The 19,565-nt window shown below is 42.8% G+C and overlaps 1 protein-coding gene across 9 annotated transcripts in view; it reads left to right on the plus strand.

Moving 5' to 3' along the window:
- LOC108627852 (thyrotroph embryonic factor) overlaps positions 1–19,565 on the plus strand; it is a 53,937-nt gene that overhangs the window by 14,212 nt on the left and 20,160 nt on the right. Inside the window, exon 1 of one of the 9 annotated variants that reach the window (XM_026816009.1) lies at positions 2,356–3,862. The exons of 7 other annotated variants lie outside the window; for them this stretch is intronic. In XM_026816009.1, the coding sequence (XP_026671810.1) occupies positions 3,568–3,862 (295 nt within the window). In that variant the 5' untranslated portion in view covers positions 2,356–3,567. Of the gene's footprint in view, positions 1–2,355; positions 3,863–19,565 lie in introns of those variants that run through there. One more of the 9 variants, XM_018029394.2, reaches the window with a different exon arrangement.

The raw sequence follows: 19,565 nt of genomic DNA on the forward strand, positions 1-19,565 counted from the left end.
GCTGTTTATTATTAGCATTATTCTTCCGACGTCTGATTTCTTTTTAATTATAAGAAATGCGTTTTTCTAAGGTACATAAACTTTTGGGATTGGCTGTATAGCCAATACATTCTTAATCAGTTTTGATCGAGGTGCTCAGTTTTTGTCTTACCATGTGATATTGCTACACGACTTATGAAATCGTTATGTTCAGTATAGAATTCTTTATAAAATATGTTATAAAATGCGATATAAGAATCTGTATAAGAGATTATGAGATGCATTAAATGTGTTAGAAGAAAACAATGCTCTAATTCACGTGAATTACGAAACGTTGCGTTAAATTCTTGTTTGATCTGCGGCGGGACGCGTAGTCGGGAGTGAAAGGAAGCGGGAGGATCAACAGGTTGTCTGGATTGCCCGTTTCGCGTGGCATCGTTAGACCACGGTTTAACCTTTAACCACGAAACGAAAGCGTCTCTCTCCCGGCGTCGAGATCTCCGTTCTGGCCTCGTCGAGGAAGCTGTTTAACATCTGTCAGCGATTTGGCCAATGAGCTTTTCCGTTCGAAACAATGTGCAACAGCAGATCGAGGATTTCATTATGGACGTACAATTTTAAACATTGAAAATGTGTTTCATTGTCGTCTGAACACAATTGAGTGAATGAAGTCAAATGATGGAGGAATCGTAGATGGGAATGAAAGAAGAGGGTACAAAGAGGAAGGAAGAGTTATTGTACGCTCGTGCGTGGACGAGGAGAAAGGCAATGAAAGGGAATAAAAAAGAACGAGGAAGAATGGAGAATAAAGGGAGGAGGAGGAGGAGGAGGAGAAAGGAATCCTTCCGTGACCCGCACGAAGCCTCCTCGTGGTTTCCGTGTTCGCACAACGTACACAGGCATCGCGCGTTTACGGTACCGGACCGGTTCACCGGTGATTCAGAGCTTTATGCCGGTTCCAGCAGAATTAACGTCGGCGTCTTCCCTCCGCCGCTTGATTTTTTCCCCTTTCTCCTCCATCGGCCGGGAAGAGAAAGGTCGTTCGATGCGAACGAAAACGAAATGGGAACTCTTCCAACTCGCCCGGTGAAGTAAGAGTTTGCTTTACCCATTAGTATCGACTCATTCTATGATCCGATGACATGACCGTGCAATTTCGTTTATCAACAATCAGTTCAAACATGAACTCTATTATCTGATTAGGAAATTGCAATAAGTACGACTGAAAAAAAGCTCTGAAATTACTCAGAATACCGAAATACAGGCGACTGTGTAGTATTTTAAATAATACAATAATTGTTTTGAATGCTGAAGGTATACACGCGGGAAACGTGCCATAAATTTGGTGTCCATTAGAATCTGGTTTTGAGGTGGAACTCTCTCTGTTCCCCACCTTAGAGCATCGCGGTATTTCGCCACTTTCGATTTTAGCCGGCGAGTACGGCCGCTCCGTTACCGTTAATTTCATGGATCGGTCACGAACGAACCACGCATCAGGAAGTGGGTCGACCGGCGTAGAAAACGAGGACAGAGTCTGTCCCGTCTAACGCGACTCTCATTCCAATTTTTCCAAACTCGTTTCCAAGCATCGAAACGGAAAGTCATCGCTACTTGCGTCCTCCTGTAAGAAGAAACGCGTACACGTAGTATCCTGTTTTTTTTGGGAAGACATACGGTATTAGATCGGTAGAAAGTCCGTAGTGAGGATTTGAGAAACAGGAAATAGTAGTTTTTTAAGAGGGAATTCTGTGTCAAACGTAGTTCAGGGAAAGGGAAAAATACATTTTATTACCTTCCTCGACTGGGAGATACTCGTAAGGATCTCGTCGGGCCGAACGATAACTATGAAACGTTGGAAGCTCGCGGGTTTCAGTGTGGAAGCCCCACGATCGTGTTTGTCTTTCGAACGGAGAAAAATGCAGGGAAAACCATTGGGCGTCGTGGACCATTAAAAGGTTGAAAAACAACGAAAAATGGTGTATGCAAGAAGGGTGTCCATACTCAGAAGGAGAAAGACTCTCGATAAACCTGATGGGTGAGACTCCACCATCGTGGAACGAGGACAGGGAGTCGAGATTGGAAGGTGACAGAAGATCACGGTGCGCGCATAACAGTGACCGGTGGAGGGAGGCCAGCACCCACGGCACAGGGTGCCTGGTGGGAGGTGGGGGCGGATAAAAGCGGATGTTTGGTGAACGCGAAAGAGACGACGAGTGCATCCAACGTTGTAGGAGGAACCGCGAGCATTTGCACGTGTGCGTAACAGAACGACGCCGCGCGGTCGAGGGACAGAGAGGGAGTGTTTGAGCATGGATGGATGGAGGGAGAGACAACGTGAGAGGGAAACAGCGCGGTGGAACAGAACGGAGTAACGTTCACCAGTGGCAGTGTCTTTCCGGACGCCGCAGCTACGAGACGCGCACGCACGGCTTTGTCCTCTCTCTCTTTCCTTCTTTTTTCTCTTTTTTTAGTCGTTTCTGTCTACCTGTCCGCCTGTCTCCCTTCGATACCATCCCCTTCTCTTCAGCCCCTTTCGATACGCGTGTCGACCCTCTCTGTCCTCCGTCTCCCTCGCTGCTACCGCGGCTGCCCTTCCTCGTGCCGTCTCTCCCGGTCGTCGGATCTCCTTCGCAGCTCCAGGAGTCGGCGTCGCGACACGCGAGATTACGTACACACACACACACACACACGTGCATCGTCGTCCTCTCTCTCGTCCCCACCGAGAAGAACGCGGCTTGAGAGCCAATCGGAGCAACGCTTCCGGCTACGTTGACGGCCCAATCGGCGAACACCGACCACGGATAGACGCTGACGATCGCTGATTTTGACAGTCGACGCACGACGACGATAGTATCACACCGTGCCGTTGCTGCCCGTGCTCTCTCTTCGCATCCTTTCCGGGTCTGGGTCTCGGGCCTGACCAGTCGTCGCCGGGAACAGAGCTTCGCGGACCTCCAGGCTCGGCGCGTTCCGTTCGGATTTTCACGGATAACCGAGTCGAGGGAGACTTGAGGAATCTTTGTTCTCCGCTGTGTCGTTGAAGTTCCCGGTGTGGTTTCAAGGAACGGAGAGAGAGAGAGAGAGAGAAAGAGGAAAAGTCACGTGGCGGTCGTGATCCTCGCCGACCGAGTTGACAATCGTCTCGGAGCATCGTTTATTGGATTTAGAATCGATCGGTCGATCGTCCCTCCTCCCTCTCTGCTTCCCGGTTCTCGGTGACAAGTGTCGGCACGAGGATGACGCCGCGCGGATAAAATTACGCGCAGATGCGGAGACAAACGGTCAGTGGCGACCGCGAGGCCTCGGTAATCTAGTGTTTCTCCAACGTTGGTTCCCGACCAACGGTAGAATCTCTTAGTGCTGTCTGTCGAGGACCGAGTGAGAACCGAGTGACAGTGATTGGTAAAAAAAATCTTGGAGGATTCTATGAAATTCTGGACTTTGAGAAACATTATTGATAGTGAGAAACGGGAGAGATCTGAGAAATCTGCTGTAGACATTGTGCGTTGAGAAACACCGTTGAACCGAACAAAAGGGGGTGGTAATCGCTAAGGAGGGTTAAATGCTCGCGTGAAGGGGTGAAACTGGATGAGCTGCGTTATGGAGTACCAGCAATTGGCGCCACCGCCGGTACCGGGCGTGCTGCACCAGGCGCATCATCAGCAGCATCCGCAGCAAGCGCCGGTGCAAACGCCCCATCCGCATATCGTGGTAGCGCCTGCGCATCAACAGCAACCCCAACAACCACCGCCACCACCGTTACCGCCCACGTCGCACTCGCATCAGGTGCACACGCCGCTTCCGCCTATCCACGAGGACAGCACCAGCTCGCGCTGGAGCCAGTATCAGCACCTGTGGAGGCAGCACCACGTCTATGTCAATGGTACGAATATCGTCATCCTGAGATGCTTCCAAATCGCTCTCTGAGAGCACGGCTTCTGCTTGAACGGGTTGGGGCATTGGGGTATTACAGAATTAATTTCTGCCTCTAAGATTTGATCTCCTCAAATGGCAGAATTCTAGATTTTATCTACAGATACATAATATAAATTGTTCTGCTCGTCGTCACTCTGCCCCTTTTGGGTTGACAGATTTTAAGTTTCTAGGATAAGCCAAAACGTGATCAAGCTTGAACCGTGGAAGTTCTTATTTTATAGCTGGCGCGTTTGCGATGGAAACAACTATATTCGCGGCTTGTTGTATTCGTTGGCTAATCATATTATCGATAGATGCGTTTAGAGCAGCTTCGAAGAGAAGTTTGAAAATAGGAAAAGGAAAAGTGTCGGTAGGACAGCTTTACTGTATATGACAGCGAAACTGGTTTCCGTTGTTGGTATCGGCCGCCTTTTGTCGCGGAACTTCTGACCGTCGGTGTGCTTTGTAATAAAATTATTGCATTCAGGCTCGCGTCAGCTCGTCGTTAAACGCATAACGAGTCATGAATATTAGAAACCCGTCAGATGGTCTTCACCCATGTGTAATTCGAAAAGTTCACTTTAATGAATCGCCATAAATCATTCAAACGATGCAACGCGATGATTCTCCCGATATGTAAATCGCGTCCAGCAGTGTCGTTTGCGAAGCTTCGAGTGCTTCCTAATTCAAATCTTGAGGTCGACAGTATGTAAAATCGTCGGAGAAGGGTGGCCCTGCGGAGAGATACGCCCACCACCTGTTGCTTGCATCACATTGCCCGCATTTTATCCGCAATATCGGCTTGTCTAAGATCAGATCATTTTCCACTTTTTATCATAAATTCTGCTTCGATCATCACACCGTCGATAACATCGTTAATGGATTCATCTATCGTAAGTTTTATTAATATCGACGTTCACTTAATCGAGATGCAAAGTAGTATGTAAACTTCAAACAGAGTCCTTCATATTATTTATCTATTTGGTAAATGGTATTGTTTAAATTGATCGAGGTTTATATTTCAAGCTTGCGTTCCAAGTTATTTATTAACAAGCGAGTTAACGGGTTTCGAGCATGGTACTCGAATGAATCATAACCGTGTCCGTATATACGAACGTGTGAATTCACCTCCGTGCACCTATCCTACTTGCGACGGAATCGACTCAAGGCTATTAACATTTGCATCGTCCCACGTTTTCCACTCGATGTTTCTCCGTTCCTTCGTGCTCGTCTCCCTTCTTTCCTCTCCGCGTTTCATCTCGAGAGAAACATCCTCCTTGGAAATTGGGACCGTTCAATCTCCTGGAGAATCAGCAAATATTATATCACACCGGTTTTCATAGAATGTCAGTCACGTCTTTAAGTCAATTATTCGCATTTCTAAAATCTGGCTTGGTACGAGTTAAACAATAATTATTATCGTTAATATGGAATGTATAACAAAATAATATGAAGCTTGCACGTGGCAAGGGAACGTGAAGTGGACGCAGGACGACTTGGAACGAGTCGTTAGGTGCGTCGACTATCTTATTGAACGCGGTAGGCTAGCTGCGACATATTTCGAGGCCTATTAAACGCGGCCAACCGAGATGCGCGCGTTAGCTTCTTGTAGTAGTTAACGCGCGTTAAAAATAACAGAGGTCTACGAGTTCCTCCAGCCTGTTGTTGCCAATTGCGCGATCGCCATTTCGCTGCTACGAACAGCAGAACCTCGCCTTTCACGCGGTTGGTTTTTCCGTCTCGTTTCCCGGACGCTCGTGGAATCTTTCGGTCCGAGAAAAACTCCGGATTCCTGGTACCGCGAACCATGAAGTCTCGATTGCTTATTATACGCGCTATTAGATACTTCGTTCAGCCTCTTTTAAGTGCATCTCAAATTTGCACGTCACGAAGTTTAGAGGATAGAATTGTATAAAAGAATTCTGCATTGAAGACGGCAGTTTAATTCACCGGGGGATCGCCAGGTTTTATTGGTCGAGATTCGGTAACGATTCTGAATTGGGATTTTGGGAAGGTGAAAAGTTGAACAGAGGAACGGTCCGCTGATCGATCGTCATTCGACGTCGTTTAACTGGCCGTTTAGAGAACGTGGTTGCACCCAAGCCCAGGCGTGCGTGGAACACGCTCCTCTAAACACGACGAACGACCTCGTGAGCTCATTGCAACGACCACGCTCCTCCGGCTGGTCTCGGGTGTGTGCACGCGAGAATTGTCGTCGATGCGACGCCACAATGGATGGATGGGATGCTTTGAAGGGCACAATGCCCAGGGATGGGCGTCCTGCGCTTTGACAATCACGGATCCGGGGATCGTGTCGTTCCCCGAAATACAGCTTTTCCAATCGTTGGACCGGTTACGCAACGTCGTTACGTTTGGCTACAATTTTGCTTAGAAGTATTTTATCCGTGACATTACAAAAATCGTGGGCGTAGAAAAGTGTGCAGAGCTTTCAAGTGGTTCACATAATTGTTTTTAAATCTGAATCTTTTAAATTGACGTAGCAGAAGTTTTGTCGTGAAAATCTGTAGTCCAGTTATCAATATAGCTCTCCGGTACCAATTGACATCGCGGTTCGCTACGAAATCCAATTGCATCATACTGCAACTAACAACGTAATATCGAGACAGTGGCATACTAAACGGCACTCTATTGTCCGTGACTTTTTACGGAAACGCTCATTAAAATTTCTTCTCACACTCTGACGCGAACACGCTTAGGCAAATCGCTAGTAAGCTGTCTACGAATCCATTTCTGAAGTCTCGACTAGCTTGAAAGTATTTAAAGGCGGGGAAAAGGAATTGAAAATAGAATCGGGAAAAAAAATAAATAACATGGACGGACTCGCTTTGTTCGATGGAAGTACGCGATGCATAATTAGCGGCTAATTAAGACGATTACAACGCTCTGCCCCTCGGCCGTGGACACGTTCCGTTGCACGAGGCGCTTCAGGTGCGAGTCTGGTTCGAGTACAATCGTTTACGCGTCGTTTAGATGGGAATTAATATCGGAAACTGCGACAGTTTCTCTCGGTGACGCAAAGTGTACGCTGACCTGCGACCTCGATTCATGGAAGATATCGTCCGCTGCTCCGTCGATTTTCACTCGAGCACGACTGTACTTGAACCTGTTCAAGGACCATATCTTTCCAAGTTCATCCAAATTTCATTAAATCATTTTCATATTTGAGCATTGGTCGAACATTTTAAGTGGATCTATTAGACATTCATATACTACGTTTTACTATCCCATAATACAAGCGTTTTTTATTCAAAATGTCGTTGCACATTTTTTATAAGACACGTCTCTGTGTATATTGTATGATCAAGACGTACGTAAACGACTTTTGTTTTAACTGTCTGAGCGTGCACGTGCGAAGTTGGTCCAATCGATCGGGGATCCGGTTTTGTAGAGCAAGGGTGTCCCACGGCGTGTGTCATAGCGAGTTAACGTTTCCCGAAGACCGTGGCACATTGGCCGTCACCCGACCTTACCGAAGGCCGCGCTTTAATCCCCAGCCTAAACGAAGCCGTAAGAAGTCGCCTCCGTCTCTCCCCGGCAAGCGTTGCGCTCGTTTGAGTACACGCGTTCTCTGCTTCGAACGAAGTTAAACCGAAAGGAAAGCGAAACTCTAAATTAGTTCTATTAATTCTTATTCAATTGTACCACGGTCGGAGCTGTGAACCGAGGTCCAATTGAAATTTAACTTTGCTTTTTTATTCAGTTCGCTGTTCTATCAGTTTTACTCAATGATGGCATTAACAGTGAATCCATGATAATTAGTAGCTGTCGCTTGTCGTGACAGTCGTATGATTTCTTCCATGAGTAGGTAAAAATAGCAGGTCAGAGGTTAAACGTTCGTTCTCGTTTCCCTTTTTTTTTCTTCTCGTTCGTCAATGGATGAAACTTGTTATAAAATTTGGTGGCAGTAACACGATTAAGGAACAGGCCGGATCCCCGAGCGAATCGTAATCCACGATTGCTCGTTTTGCTTCGTGTTCCCTCTTACGTTCATTACGTCGGATTATCGGGGCTTTTGCTGCATTAAACGCAGTGACAGTCGGTGCGTGTATGTGTCGGGACACGTGCAGCCGCGCAGGCCAATAATTATTGCGGAGGGGGAACGAGAGGCGGGAATCGTCGGACAAACATAGAACGGTTGATTCCTAGTTTCACACAAACACAAACGATACACTGCCGGCAAAGAGTTTCTTAAACCAGTTCCCCTTTGCATCTGTAAAACGCGTCCAAGGAATATCTATTGTACGCGTATAAAAAAAAAACAATTTTTCGTTTTATGGCTGATTATTTATTTTTCGATAAATTTTTTTAACATTTCAAATATGAAACAGTGACAAAGATTACACAGATTATCTTTACATTGGCTATAGTATAATCGGCCTGCATGATAAATTAGCTTTGAACAATCGAGTCAAGACATTTATTACAATGAAACGTAGGAATTAATTAATTCGATGAATTGATATTTCAATTAAGTATCGCGTACAGTGTAGACAGTCTTAAAATTTTGATCGGTAGTGTATTGCTACTCGCGTTTGTTAACGAACCCGCGAGAGGGGGAAAGAAAGAGAAGGAGATACAGGAGTTTGCATAATATATAAACAGTCGTGACGGCACGCGTTGATCCACGTGCTCGAGGGAAGCCGATCCGCGAAATTGGATTTTGCTCGAGCGCATTGATCGTTGAGAAAAATGATAACTCAGGAGATTGCGCGATTCTTTCTTTTTTTCCGTTTCGCGCTCCCTTCACGGACGCCGTTCTAGCGCTTCGCGATTCAAATCGTCTCTGATAAAACCGTAAACAATATACCAGAAATTAATGGAACAGAACATTTCTTCCCGACTTCTGTCCGTCATAATTCCTACAGACACGAAGAACAGCGTTTCTCGGTCGTTGCAATAGATCCACTTTAAAATTCATTAAAATTGATGAATTGTTAATGACTGATAATGCCTGAAAGAACTTGTTCAATATTGACTGTGATTAACAATTAATTATTAAGTTATTAACGTCGGAGTGCGTAGTATCTGTTCATTGATTGATGGTTATCGAATTAGTAAGAAAAAGTGTTGAATAAAAATGATATTTATCGGTGGACAAGTTGTAGAATCTGATTCACGTGTGTTTTCTTCTGTTTTGTTTTTCAGGTAAGCTGCACACATAATGAAATAACCCAGTCCTACTTACATGTAGATTCCCTCCGTGGTTTATGTATGTAAGTAGAATTTTGCATTATTCTCCGTCGGTTCTTCACCGTTCTCTTATTTTTCCAATTTATGGTAACGTCTTCGTCTCGGTCAAGTCTCCGTTAAGGATGCATAGGCTATATATTTAAACGATGCTAACATGTTGAATTTGTTATTATAGATTTATATTACTATTAAGACTACCCGTATAATTTTAAATCAATTCATGGGTTTTTTGAAAAATTATAGTGACTTAAAATTTGCATGTACTCTTATGGTAATCAGCAATAACCCAAAGAAAACTTCACTTTCATCTCGAAAATAACTCTCAAATTACGGTAATAGACTCTTGTAAAAAGGACATAGAATCGTCAGTGTTTTATATACATCCTTAAGGAGTTCAGTCGTACATTTCTGCCCTTCATTCCTCTTTTTATTTATGGGAACAATGTAATCTATTTATATTTGATTTTGGGAACACGTGGTAGCTTTTTCGCAACGAGAATTTACGATCGTTCGGATGGAATTCGACGGGTTAGACGTTAGAGGGCTGGTGAGCCAACGTTGATAGAAATACCGCGACATAAATAGGCAGTCGGTGTTATCGAACGACCCGGGTTGCACGATAACGTCATAGACCTCGACGATAAACTTCTCGCTCGACCACGAACCCGTAAACCATACACTTTTACCCCCGGGTTCATTCAAATTTCGCCTTCATCCATTCAGCCCTTTTCTATCTTAATATATGTTATTCTCGGACAGTAGAATAGAACTGCCAATCAAGTCTTCCTTAATCTGTATGAGACCGAAATTCTCCTAATAAAATTCTATTTCTAACAAGCTGTAATAATTCAGCTTTCTAACATAATCATCGGCGTGAATTACGAAATCTGTTCGAGGTTGATATTAATACTTGTAATAAAATTCTAATCGTAAGAAGCTTGGGTACTTTAACTGAGAAATTTTAATAGACTTTCTAATAAAAATGACATGAGTAATCAATATTAATACCTCATTATCGGCATGCATCATAGAATGAAATGAACGCGTGTCGCGAAGAGTAGTGAACGTCGCCTTTGAAACTTTGTTTATCGTAGAACACGTTTTTCATATCTGTAGGCGAGTTATGATAATTTCCGTGAATCGCAATTTGCAAAATGAAATCTAAAACACTTTTTTTCGGCATCACATGTTTTTTAAAGTGCTAATTATTAATGCTAATTATTAAAATAATATATGTATATGTATCATTTTTAAATCATCGTAAAGATGATTTATCTAGTCGATCTTTGAACGGCGGTCGCGATCATCGATGCCTTTATCGAATTGGAAAAAATGGTACCAGCGTAGATAGCGTGACGGTGAACCTTTGCCGGGACCTTGGGTGAGGTTGAGCTAAATTAATGTCAAGGTCTCAGCGATTACGCAGTCGCGTAACCCCTTGAGCACTAACGTCAGTGATAACTAAACCGCGGATTCGATCCGTTTTTAAAAGAGCTGAATCCGCAGAAATGATAAATACTGTTTATATAAAACTGTTCAGAACATTAACAGCCACGTGCATACGTCGATGTTTAAATGTTTATCTGAAGCATTGATACTTACCATAAATGTTATATTTCGCATGAAAGTTCGCGGTCTATCGATGACTCCTAGTTGAACGTTCCTTCAATTCAGTCGAATTTGTCGATTCTGTTTCGATCGTCGGTCATGTTACTCAATCTGTGTCACGTTGCTTCTGTACGAGACTCGAGTTTCGAAAACGCAGAAGTAGCAAAATATATTGTTATCTTTATTATGGTAGCGTTTAAATTTATCAAGTTAACAAAGTATAATGTTTATACACAAGGAAGTAGTTATTTTAGTAACTGTGATCCGGTCTGACGAAAACGTAGCAACGTGTTCGCTGGGAACGAAACAGCCTCGTGAATATTCGCCATTGACGACGTAGCAGTATTTACGCCGATACGAAAAATTCGGCCATAATTAAAGACAGTAAACAAACTCGTTGAGTTAAAAATTCTTGAATCATAGAGATAGAGTTTATCAGTGTAAAGGCAGTAGCTTTAAACACGGTCCTTGAATTCTCCCCATGAACGTTTTTCGCCTGATAAATAACAAGAGTTATCTTAATGGAAACTAAAATATGTTTGTTCGAAAATTGAACGTGTGACACATGGATTATACTTACATTCCTGCTTTCCTGTTTACTCCGTTAACGTCAATGATTATAAGAACTGCTAACAAAATGTGTATCAGTTAGAAAAAAAATATGAATACTCGATGTACGAGAGTTAATGAATTATTTTCTTATTACATTTGATTATCGATCGATTATTGAGTTGCAACTACAAACAGAGGTCGTAAGTAAAAGAGAAATAGAAATTTAGAATGTGGGAACGGAAATGCAAGCCTGCAATAGATGAATGTTGAATTTAATTTAATTTGGTATTATAATTTCGGATGATGGTTCGACTTCCGTTTCTGACGTTATATCACACGATTCTCCCATTGTTTTCAATGAACGGCAAAGAATTGGCGTGAATGAACCGAGACTGAACACCCAGCGAGCTCGGAACTCGCGTCGCGCGTAGCTTTCGATAGCGGTTTTCCCGTGTACACCGTAACACGGGTTACGTGTAAAAGTAAATTCCGAGTGCAATGTCCTCGGACAATTTCACTTTCCACGCGACGACGACGATGAAAGGAAAGAAACCGTGCGCCTTCCCGTGCACCGCTCGCTCAGATCGTAAAAACCGAACCGCGACCAATGCGTTCTGCATTCGCAATAATTCCTGTTTACGCGAAGAGAGATCCACGTGTTATACAAATTAACACACTTTATCTCGTAATCATGGACACAGTATTTTTTCAATCGAACGTTTATTGCAAACGTAAGAATAATTTTTTGAAATCAGCCGATCAGATTGAGTGATAAATGCAATTGCATAGATGATATTTTTCTAACGTAATTATTAAATGCTCGGGAATTTAGAAATGATTTTTATTGGTTTCATTATTAGTGCATTCATTTGCAGTCGATTTTAAAACTGTGCTCGTCGGTTTGGGAATGGACGACTCAGTTCACAATACTACTATCATTTAAAACGTCATGATTGTAAAACCACGTAAACGATCCACTAAATAATTCATCAATTTAAAAATTATACGATGCATGCCTGATTGTAGAATCAAATTGCGTGCTCGTTTCAACGAATAGCGTAGTTGATGTATGACAAACGCGTACACGTGTTGTTAAGAGAACACAAATACTTCATTAGCGTGCGGCATCGGCACGTGGAAAAATAAGATCGGTCTTGAAGAATATCGAGTCTGTTTTTTTTTATATAAAATTCGCTTTGGAATGAGAAAAAATCTGTCGATCCTTGATATTACTGATCCGAGTATTGCATCAATAAATTAATAGATTCATGCAACAATTTTATATACGATTAATTAGATCAGATAAATTACTTCCGTTCCTTTTTATGGTAGTCATTCGGAGTTTCAAGTAGTACGAGTCAATCGTGATCCTTGACCCGGCATTGACCAGGAATTTTACCACGTTTCCTTCGCTGAGTTTAATTCTATAATTATCGTTTCACTATTAGTAGGTGGTTGATTTTATGATAGTGCAACGACGCGCTAAATCCCGTTATTATTTCTCCATCGAGGCTGCATGTCGCGCATCGGCTGGGTCAACAAGGCCATGGCTTAGGAGACCGCCTTTTGCTGACCCAATTTGCTGTTTTAACCTACTATGCTATGCACTACGATCAAGCCGATCGTTAAACACTAAATTCTTCCATAAATAGAAAAGGAGGAATTTTCTCATAAATAGAATTCCTAGCTAATTGTAACTGATTAAATTCAAAGACGTATTGACATAAAGGCGTATGTAATCTTTCGATCAGCAATTCCAGTTTAGAACATAAAATAATTCGTTTTATTTTCATTTTCAAAAAATTGCACCGTGCAAACTGAACTCGAAGAGGCCTCCAACTCGCGATTTTTCTCTCGCCATAATCGGCTGTGTATATATAATACGCGTCTTAACGCGTCCGCCACGACAAAACCGGTTACAGTTTCTTACGTTACAGGAAGTTTTGCTCGGCGCAACTTTTCCGATGCCCTGTTTTTCATTTTCCTTTTTTCTCGTTCCTCCGTCTCTCCTCTGTCGACCGTCTTTTTCCTTTTGCCATTTGTTCCGCCGTGGGTCTCTTTCTGGAAAGCGAAGCGCGCGATTGGAAACTTTCTCGCGGCTCTTACGTAACACGCGTTTCAGCGGTCGCCGTTCGTAATTTGTAACGTTACACGGTCCATGTGCCGATGGGAACGCAATTATCTGGGTAAACATTTCGTCCGTGATCTCAGGCGAAGCGTCTTCAGGAATCGGCGATTTTCATTAGAAAGTTTCAATCCTATTCCTGGCAATTAGCGACGATCTTTCTATCCGTTTCACGTGTGATTCTCGAAAAGTGATTAAAAGTCCTGTGGTAAACAATATCATGGTGCATCGTGTAATAACTTTTCACGATGAGATGGCAATGTTGCTAATCGAAGTTTTAACGTTTTTTATAAAAACCGCGAAGTTACACCTGTACAGTATTTAATCTCGGGAGACTGGCGCCGGTATCATCGGGATAAAAAACTTGTCGGCTAATCAGAAACTAGTTTCGAGCTCGAATCATAAATCAACGATACGCGCATCCTCGACGAGGCGAGTAATAGTCGCGCGGCGTATAACAATCGAACGTCATTCGTCATCGAATCCGATTTTCATTGCCATTGTCGTCCAATTTGTCAAAGCAGTATTGGATTTACTGTGATTCTATGACGCAAGCTGAACGGCGAAACCCTTGAGAATAGAAAAAGGTGGAAGTGCCAGTCAGCTCGTTCGTCGTTACTTTTGTATCATTCGTGCGAAGACAACTTTCATGTTTTTCAAGTTTTCAGTTTTGTCAATTTGGACTAAGGATCTATGGGCAGTTACGAGAGTTTAAAGAAAGAGAAAGCGTAGGATGGTCCGAATGATTAAATGCCGGGTTGGTCTTCGAGTCCAGCAGTGTTTTAAGGTTTCGTGAACGGGTAGCAATTATTTGGGTCAGGCCGAATTTCTCCCGGCTCGAAAAAGGAGCAGAAGAAAGGCGGGGGAAGAAAAAGGGCTCCGAAAAGAGAAAGGGGAGCCACGAAGAACGTGTCCGTTTACACGGGCAAGCTCGCACACGAACGAGTTCGAGCGGATTATTTTTATATATGTTTATCTCCCATATAAAAACACACCAACGAGAATCGTCGTCGTCGCGCGCGCGTCCTCGTTATTTCGGTGAAAGTGAAAGTTGCGTGGCATGTAACTTCCTAGTCCGATCGTGTATCTTCGTCGAAAGGGAAACGCATAAAAGGCGACGAGTATTCTCATCGAAGGATTCTCTTACAAACATTGGCCAGGTAGCGCAGGAATTTCAGTCTTCAGTGCCGAAGAGGGTCAAGTAGAATCAGCCCGTCTTAGTCGGACTCCTGCATTCGTTCTTTACGGATGTGTTGGCTATACAGTCAATCCCAAAAGTTTATATATCTTAGAAAAACGCATTTCCTATAGTTAAGAAGGAATCAGACGTCGGAAGAATAATTATTCTGGATGAAAAAATTTTACTTGTTAACGTTCAATCAAAAATAAAAATTGATAGAATTTGTTATATTGTTTATATAAGTACTTTCCTATCACAAATGTTTTGCAAGTGCCTACCCTAGAAAATAAAATTTGAGCTTTAATAATAATAGGAATCTATAATAACAAATTTAACATGTGTTTTTGAATGAGCTTTAACATTGCTCAAGTATACATATAGCCTATACATCCTTAACATTTCGATACGTTCACTCATCCGACGAATTAAAAATTCTATTTCCTATTTCACATAACAACGCTGACTCGAATTATCTACTGGTAACGATAGAGTCAGAATAAAACGAACGCCGACTTCCTGAACGCAGAAAGCAGCCCAGACTTCCTGCATAATATCAAGATCGAGTTTCGATTCGATTTTTCTTTATACCCTTCAGCCTCTAAAGTTTCACCGCGATTTTCAACCGTCGCAGAAACATTTCAATTCTCAATAAGGTGCAGCGTGCAATTTGAAAAAATTAATAAATAAGCACGGTTAAGTGAAACGCAGGGTTTTTAGATCGCAGCTGATAATTAACTCTTGATCGAGAATTCGTCTCTCATCCAGGCTCGCGTCCGATCAGCTGTATAAATTACTGGGACGATAATTGACAATTACCGCGCTTCCTTTTACGTTTCGCCCGGACGGACTGCCGAACAGCTGGGCGCAACTTTAATTGATACGCTTCACTCTTCACGGAACACACTCTTAATTGGTCGCGCCTTACCGAGGTCCGTTCGTTATTTTCTCACTGAAATCAGTTAAGGCTCCTTATCCTTTCGTTGTCAAAATTTAGCGTCGACTCACAAGAAACAGAGGATAATCATGTATCGATCCACGACCGTAAAGAATTTTAATAGCAATTAATACGTTGCACGCGAAAATTAATTGCGAAACGCTTTCGTAACACTTTCCCATGAATGTCCCTGACAGTTTTCTAGCTCGTTACCATAAACGATCGCTTTAATGCAACGTGAGAGAAGCAATCTCTGAATACTCGTTTCTCCAGCTGATAAATTAGACGAACTCATAAGCAGTAGAGGTAACCGATGCTATAACGTATGGAGTCGTTAACGAATACGTGCTGGTTTCAATCTCGATTTTCATCTTATCCTCCGTATCATACGAATACATAAAGAGATTGAATGTGTGCGTTTGTTACCCGGGACTGACATTTGGATAGCCTCCTTTCTCCGCGTGGCACGTGGGCTCAGAGTTTTCGGCATGCAGCGAGAAAGTTGTTAGATATACTTGGCCGCTCCCCAACCCGTTCGAACCAAAATTTATGTTATGACATTTTTATTATCGGAAGACTACAATCGTTAATTGGTTTCATATACATATAATTGTCAGAAAATATTTGCAGCAGGTTTCTTTCCACATACAACATAGACAATTGCAAGTCACGTACAGTCCAATAAAAAAATGCCAAAACTATGTATTAAAATATTAGAAATTATGCGTTGAAATTTCCTTATGACTGAGAAAAGCTGGTCGAACAATTTTGTAAACTTTACTCCTCTGTAGTTATCATTTTTCCTAAATGTCAATTGCTCCAATTATTGGACACAGGTTTTTATTACAGGTTCTAATTTTATTAAACTTTTAGCAGATATCTTATGGCTCATACATCCTTAAATCAGGTTTGCTCGTAGGTCTGCATAAGAAAGAAGAACGTCTGAGATAGTAAACGGACATCGCGTCGCGCTCATTGACTCGAATGAAGTTGACCTAGTGAGGCACCCACTGGTTGTTTAATCTAAAATTAATTTCAAACAGCTGCCGACCCGTTAGGCGGTACACGCTCCTTCTCCTTCTGTTTCGCCTTTTATTATTCTTACGTCGTGTCAAGGCCGCATTCCAGTTTCATTTGAACTTTCCGCGGTGCGCTTCTCTCTCGTTCGTGTATACAGTTCGGTTTACATTGACGTGTACTGGCTGGTTAAAAGAGAGGCGAAAGGAGGAAGCGAGTCTCGGCTCAGGTGTTAATCAGAGCTGTAGACAGCGGCTATTTTCGGTACTCGTTAGACTTTCAGTTTTCTTCACGATTATGTGAGAAGATTACACGATCATATAAATACATCCGTGAAAGCTGTTTCTCAAACTTTTCGCTGCGTCGATCGTTTCCGTCTTGAGACATAAAGTGATTGGGCATGATTCAATGAATAAAAGCATTTAGTTCAAGACACAAAGTCATTAATTTAAAACAAAGCAATTAAATCTTATAGAGAAATATTTTAGCGACGTCTGACTACAAGCGACTTGCTCTACTTAAGATCTGATTCTTCTCGCGCGGTGAATAAAATTGCTGCGACTTTTTCTTTGACCTTATTCATCTGATGACGAACTTAGGAAATTATTTTCTTCTGTAATTAAAAATAGACACCCTGTCACTGTTACCATTTCCGGTCAGACCGGTAATAATGTAACAGCTCCGGACGATGCACATGTACTTTTGCTCCGGGCTGATTAGTATGCCGTTCAACGTTGTCGTAATGTAATCATCTTCCACCTATACCAACGGCCGGGCCTGTTTACAGACACTTTAACGAGCCGCACGTTAAATACGGATGAACGGTTCACGTCCATTTCGCAATTACCTAGGAGATTACATGTCGCATTGTAAAATTCACTCGCTGCACACCGTAGCCACTGTCTCAATAAAAAGAACACTTTCCATAAATTACGAATAAGCATATTGTTAACAAAAATGCTTGGGGGTAGACTGCCAAGTTTTATATTATGAATTAATTCTCGATTCGTCGAATACTCGTATTTTGCATGATACACGATTTCGAGTTATAGCAATGATTCTGACGAACTGATGTTTGTCTGTACGATTGACAATAAGAAATTGCCGAAGTGAAGAACGTCGGTATTTCTGCTTTTTGTCAATCATTACCTGCGAAGTGTCTGACAGAAACTTTTTGCCAAGTAATAAGAAAAGGAGATTTGGTGTGGTGCTCCTCGAAAGGGAATCGCGTCGTGCCTTTACGGTCGGCAAAGGAGGAAAGGAGAAGAGTATAGGAAAACGGATGGAAAGAGAAAGGCTAAAGAACCATAGCCGCCGCGACTTCCGCGATCTTAGGCGTTTCCCGGTCGCGTGACCGATCTTTTTACCCCCTCGGCCACGCCGCTCGTTTCTTCCTGTAGGTGCATATCGTTTGGTTACGTCATCGGTTCACTTTTGCGTCGACGCTCGCCGATCGTGAAAGTAGCCTGACTGCTTTCGCGCCGCCTTCGCGCGTAAATCGTTTTCCTTTGACGTCGCAGTCCTCGCCGACGAATTTGGTAACGAATCTCCACTTTTTCACGGCCTCACAGAGTTTCGTCAGAACGAGATCATTAATTGAAAGGCTAATTAAACAGAATTGAGACACGAAACAAATTAGTTGCAACAAATTCGACGCCGCGCGATAAACTTGGTTACATTTACATTTCTATTACCCGCGTTTTTTGAGATCTGGGAACCGATCGAAGGATTGGTCAAGATTGGTGGCGGACATTGATCGATGGAGCTGTTAACTTCTCGCGATGGATTTGAATAGTCGTCGAATATGTTGATCAGCTGTTGTCGCGTGTTAAAACTGGAAAATTAGATTTCTCGCGTTTACGCGATTCCCAGAGTTAAAAGTAGAAATTTCGGTACGAAAAATGAAGTAGAAAAACGTGTTCCAACTTTTTTCATTCACCTCCTGCTGGAATAAACGTAAGATTGTTCGTGTTACTATTTGTAGTCGAAGAGAGCAGGATGAGTCACAGTTTGGTAAAAAAGTGACTTTTATCCGTTCGTACGATTATTTCGACGAGTGTGTATGAGTTCCGTGAACGAGGGAACAAAAATGATGGCGTCGAGAACGGTGATATATCCGATTGGATGCGGTAACAGGTTTCGAAAGGTGCGCGTGTCCTTCGATATTCCCGTCTCGTCCTTGGCAATGGAACGTGGACGACGGGGACGGGCCTCGTAACGCGCAGGTACTTTTAGAGTATACTTCGAGTCCCTCTTGGCTCGTTACATTCTATGCAACTTGGATCATCCGCGCAATTATGTTCCCCCCGTTACTTTCAACTGTTACGTAACGCTGGAGAATTTGCATCCTTCGTTCTCTCCCGCGTCGTTCCTCGTCCTTGAACGGTCCTGGGACCCTCCACCCGATGGACATACCGATCAAATTGTCCGAATCGATCTCGCCAGCTTCCTCGTTCAAATTCCTTTCCAACGCTCTGTGTGATACATAATTTAATTTTATCTCCGCGAATGGTCGATACGAGCCTTTTCCCCTGTCAAATAAAAAGCTCTTAAGTAGTAACGAGGCATCGTTTTTTCTGTTTCAGGTAAGTGAACGTTCACCGGCGTACCGGGCTCATTCCTTCTGGGTACAAGTAAAGTAACAGCGAACTTATTTTGTTAACAATCGTACGAAGAGATATTGAGATCGGGATGAAAGTCGGTCCGTTGAACTGTTTCGCGTGGATATCATCCGCCCACGATAATTCCTAATAACACAGACATAACAACGGAAGCGTGGCGTAGGACGACGAGGCTAACGATAGTAGTTTATCGCGTTTGTAAGCAATTACGCGAATCGATACGCGAAAGAGAAAGCGCACAGGTGGGAGCCCGGGTTCGGCGTGAGCCAATCAAAATGGAATCTAATCGTAGCCCGTTTGATTAAAGATGTATATGCTATATACTTAAACAATGCTAGCATCTTGAATTTGTTATTATAGATTCCTATTACTATTAAAGCTCAAATTTTATTTTCTAGGGTAGGCACTTGCAAAAATTTGTGA

The sequence above is a fragment of the Ceratina calcarata genome, unplaced genomic scaffold (genome assembly GCF_001652005.2).
Source record: "Ceratina calcarata isolate Rehan_Ccalc_2016 unplaced genomic scaffold, ASM165200v1 scaffold48.2, whole genome shotgun sequence".
NCBI lineage: Eukaryota > Metazoa > Arthropoda > Insecta > Hymenoptera > Apidae > Ceratina > Ceratina calcarata.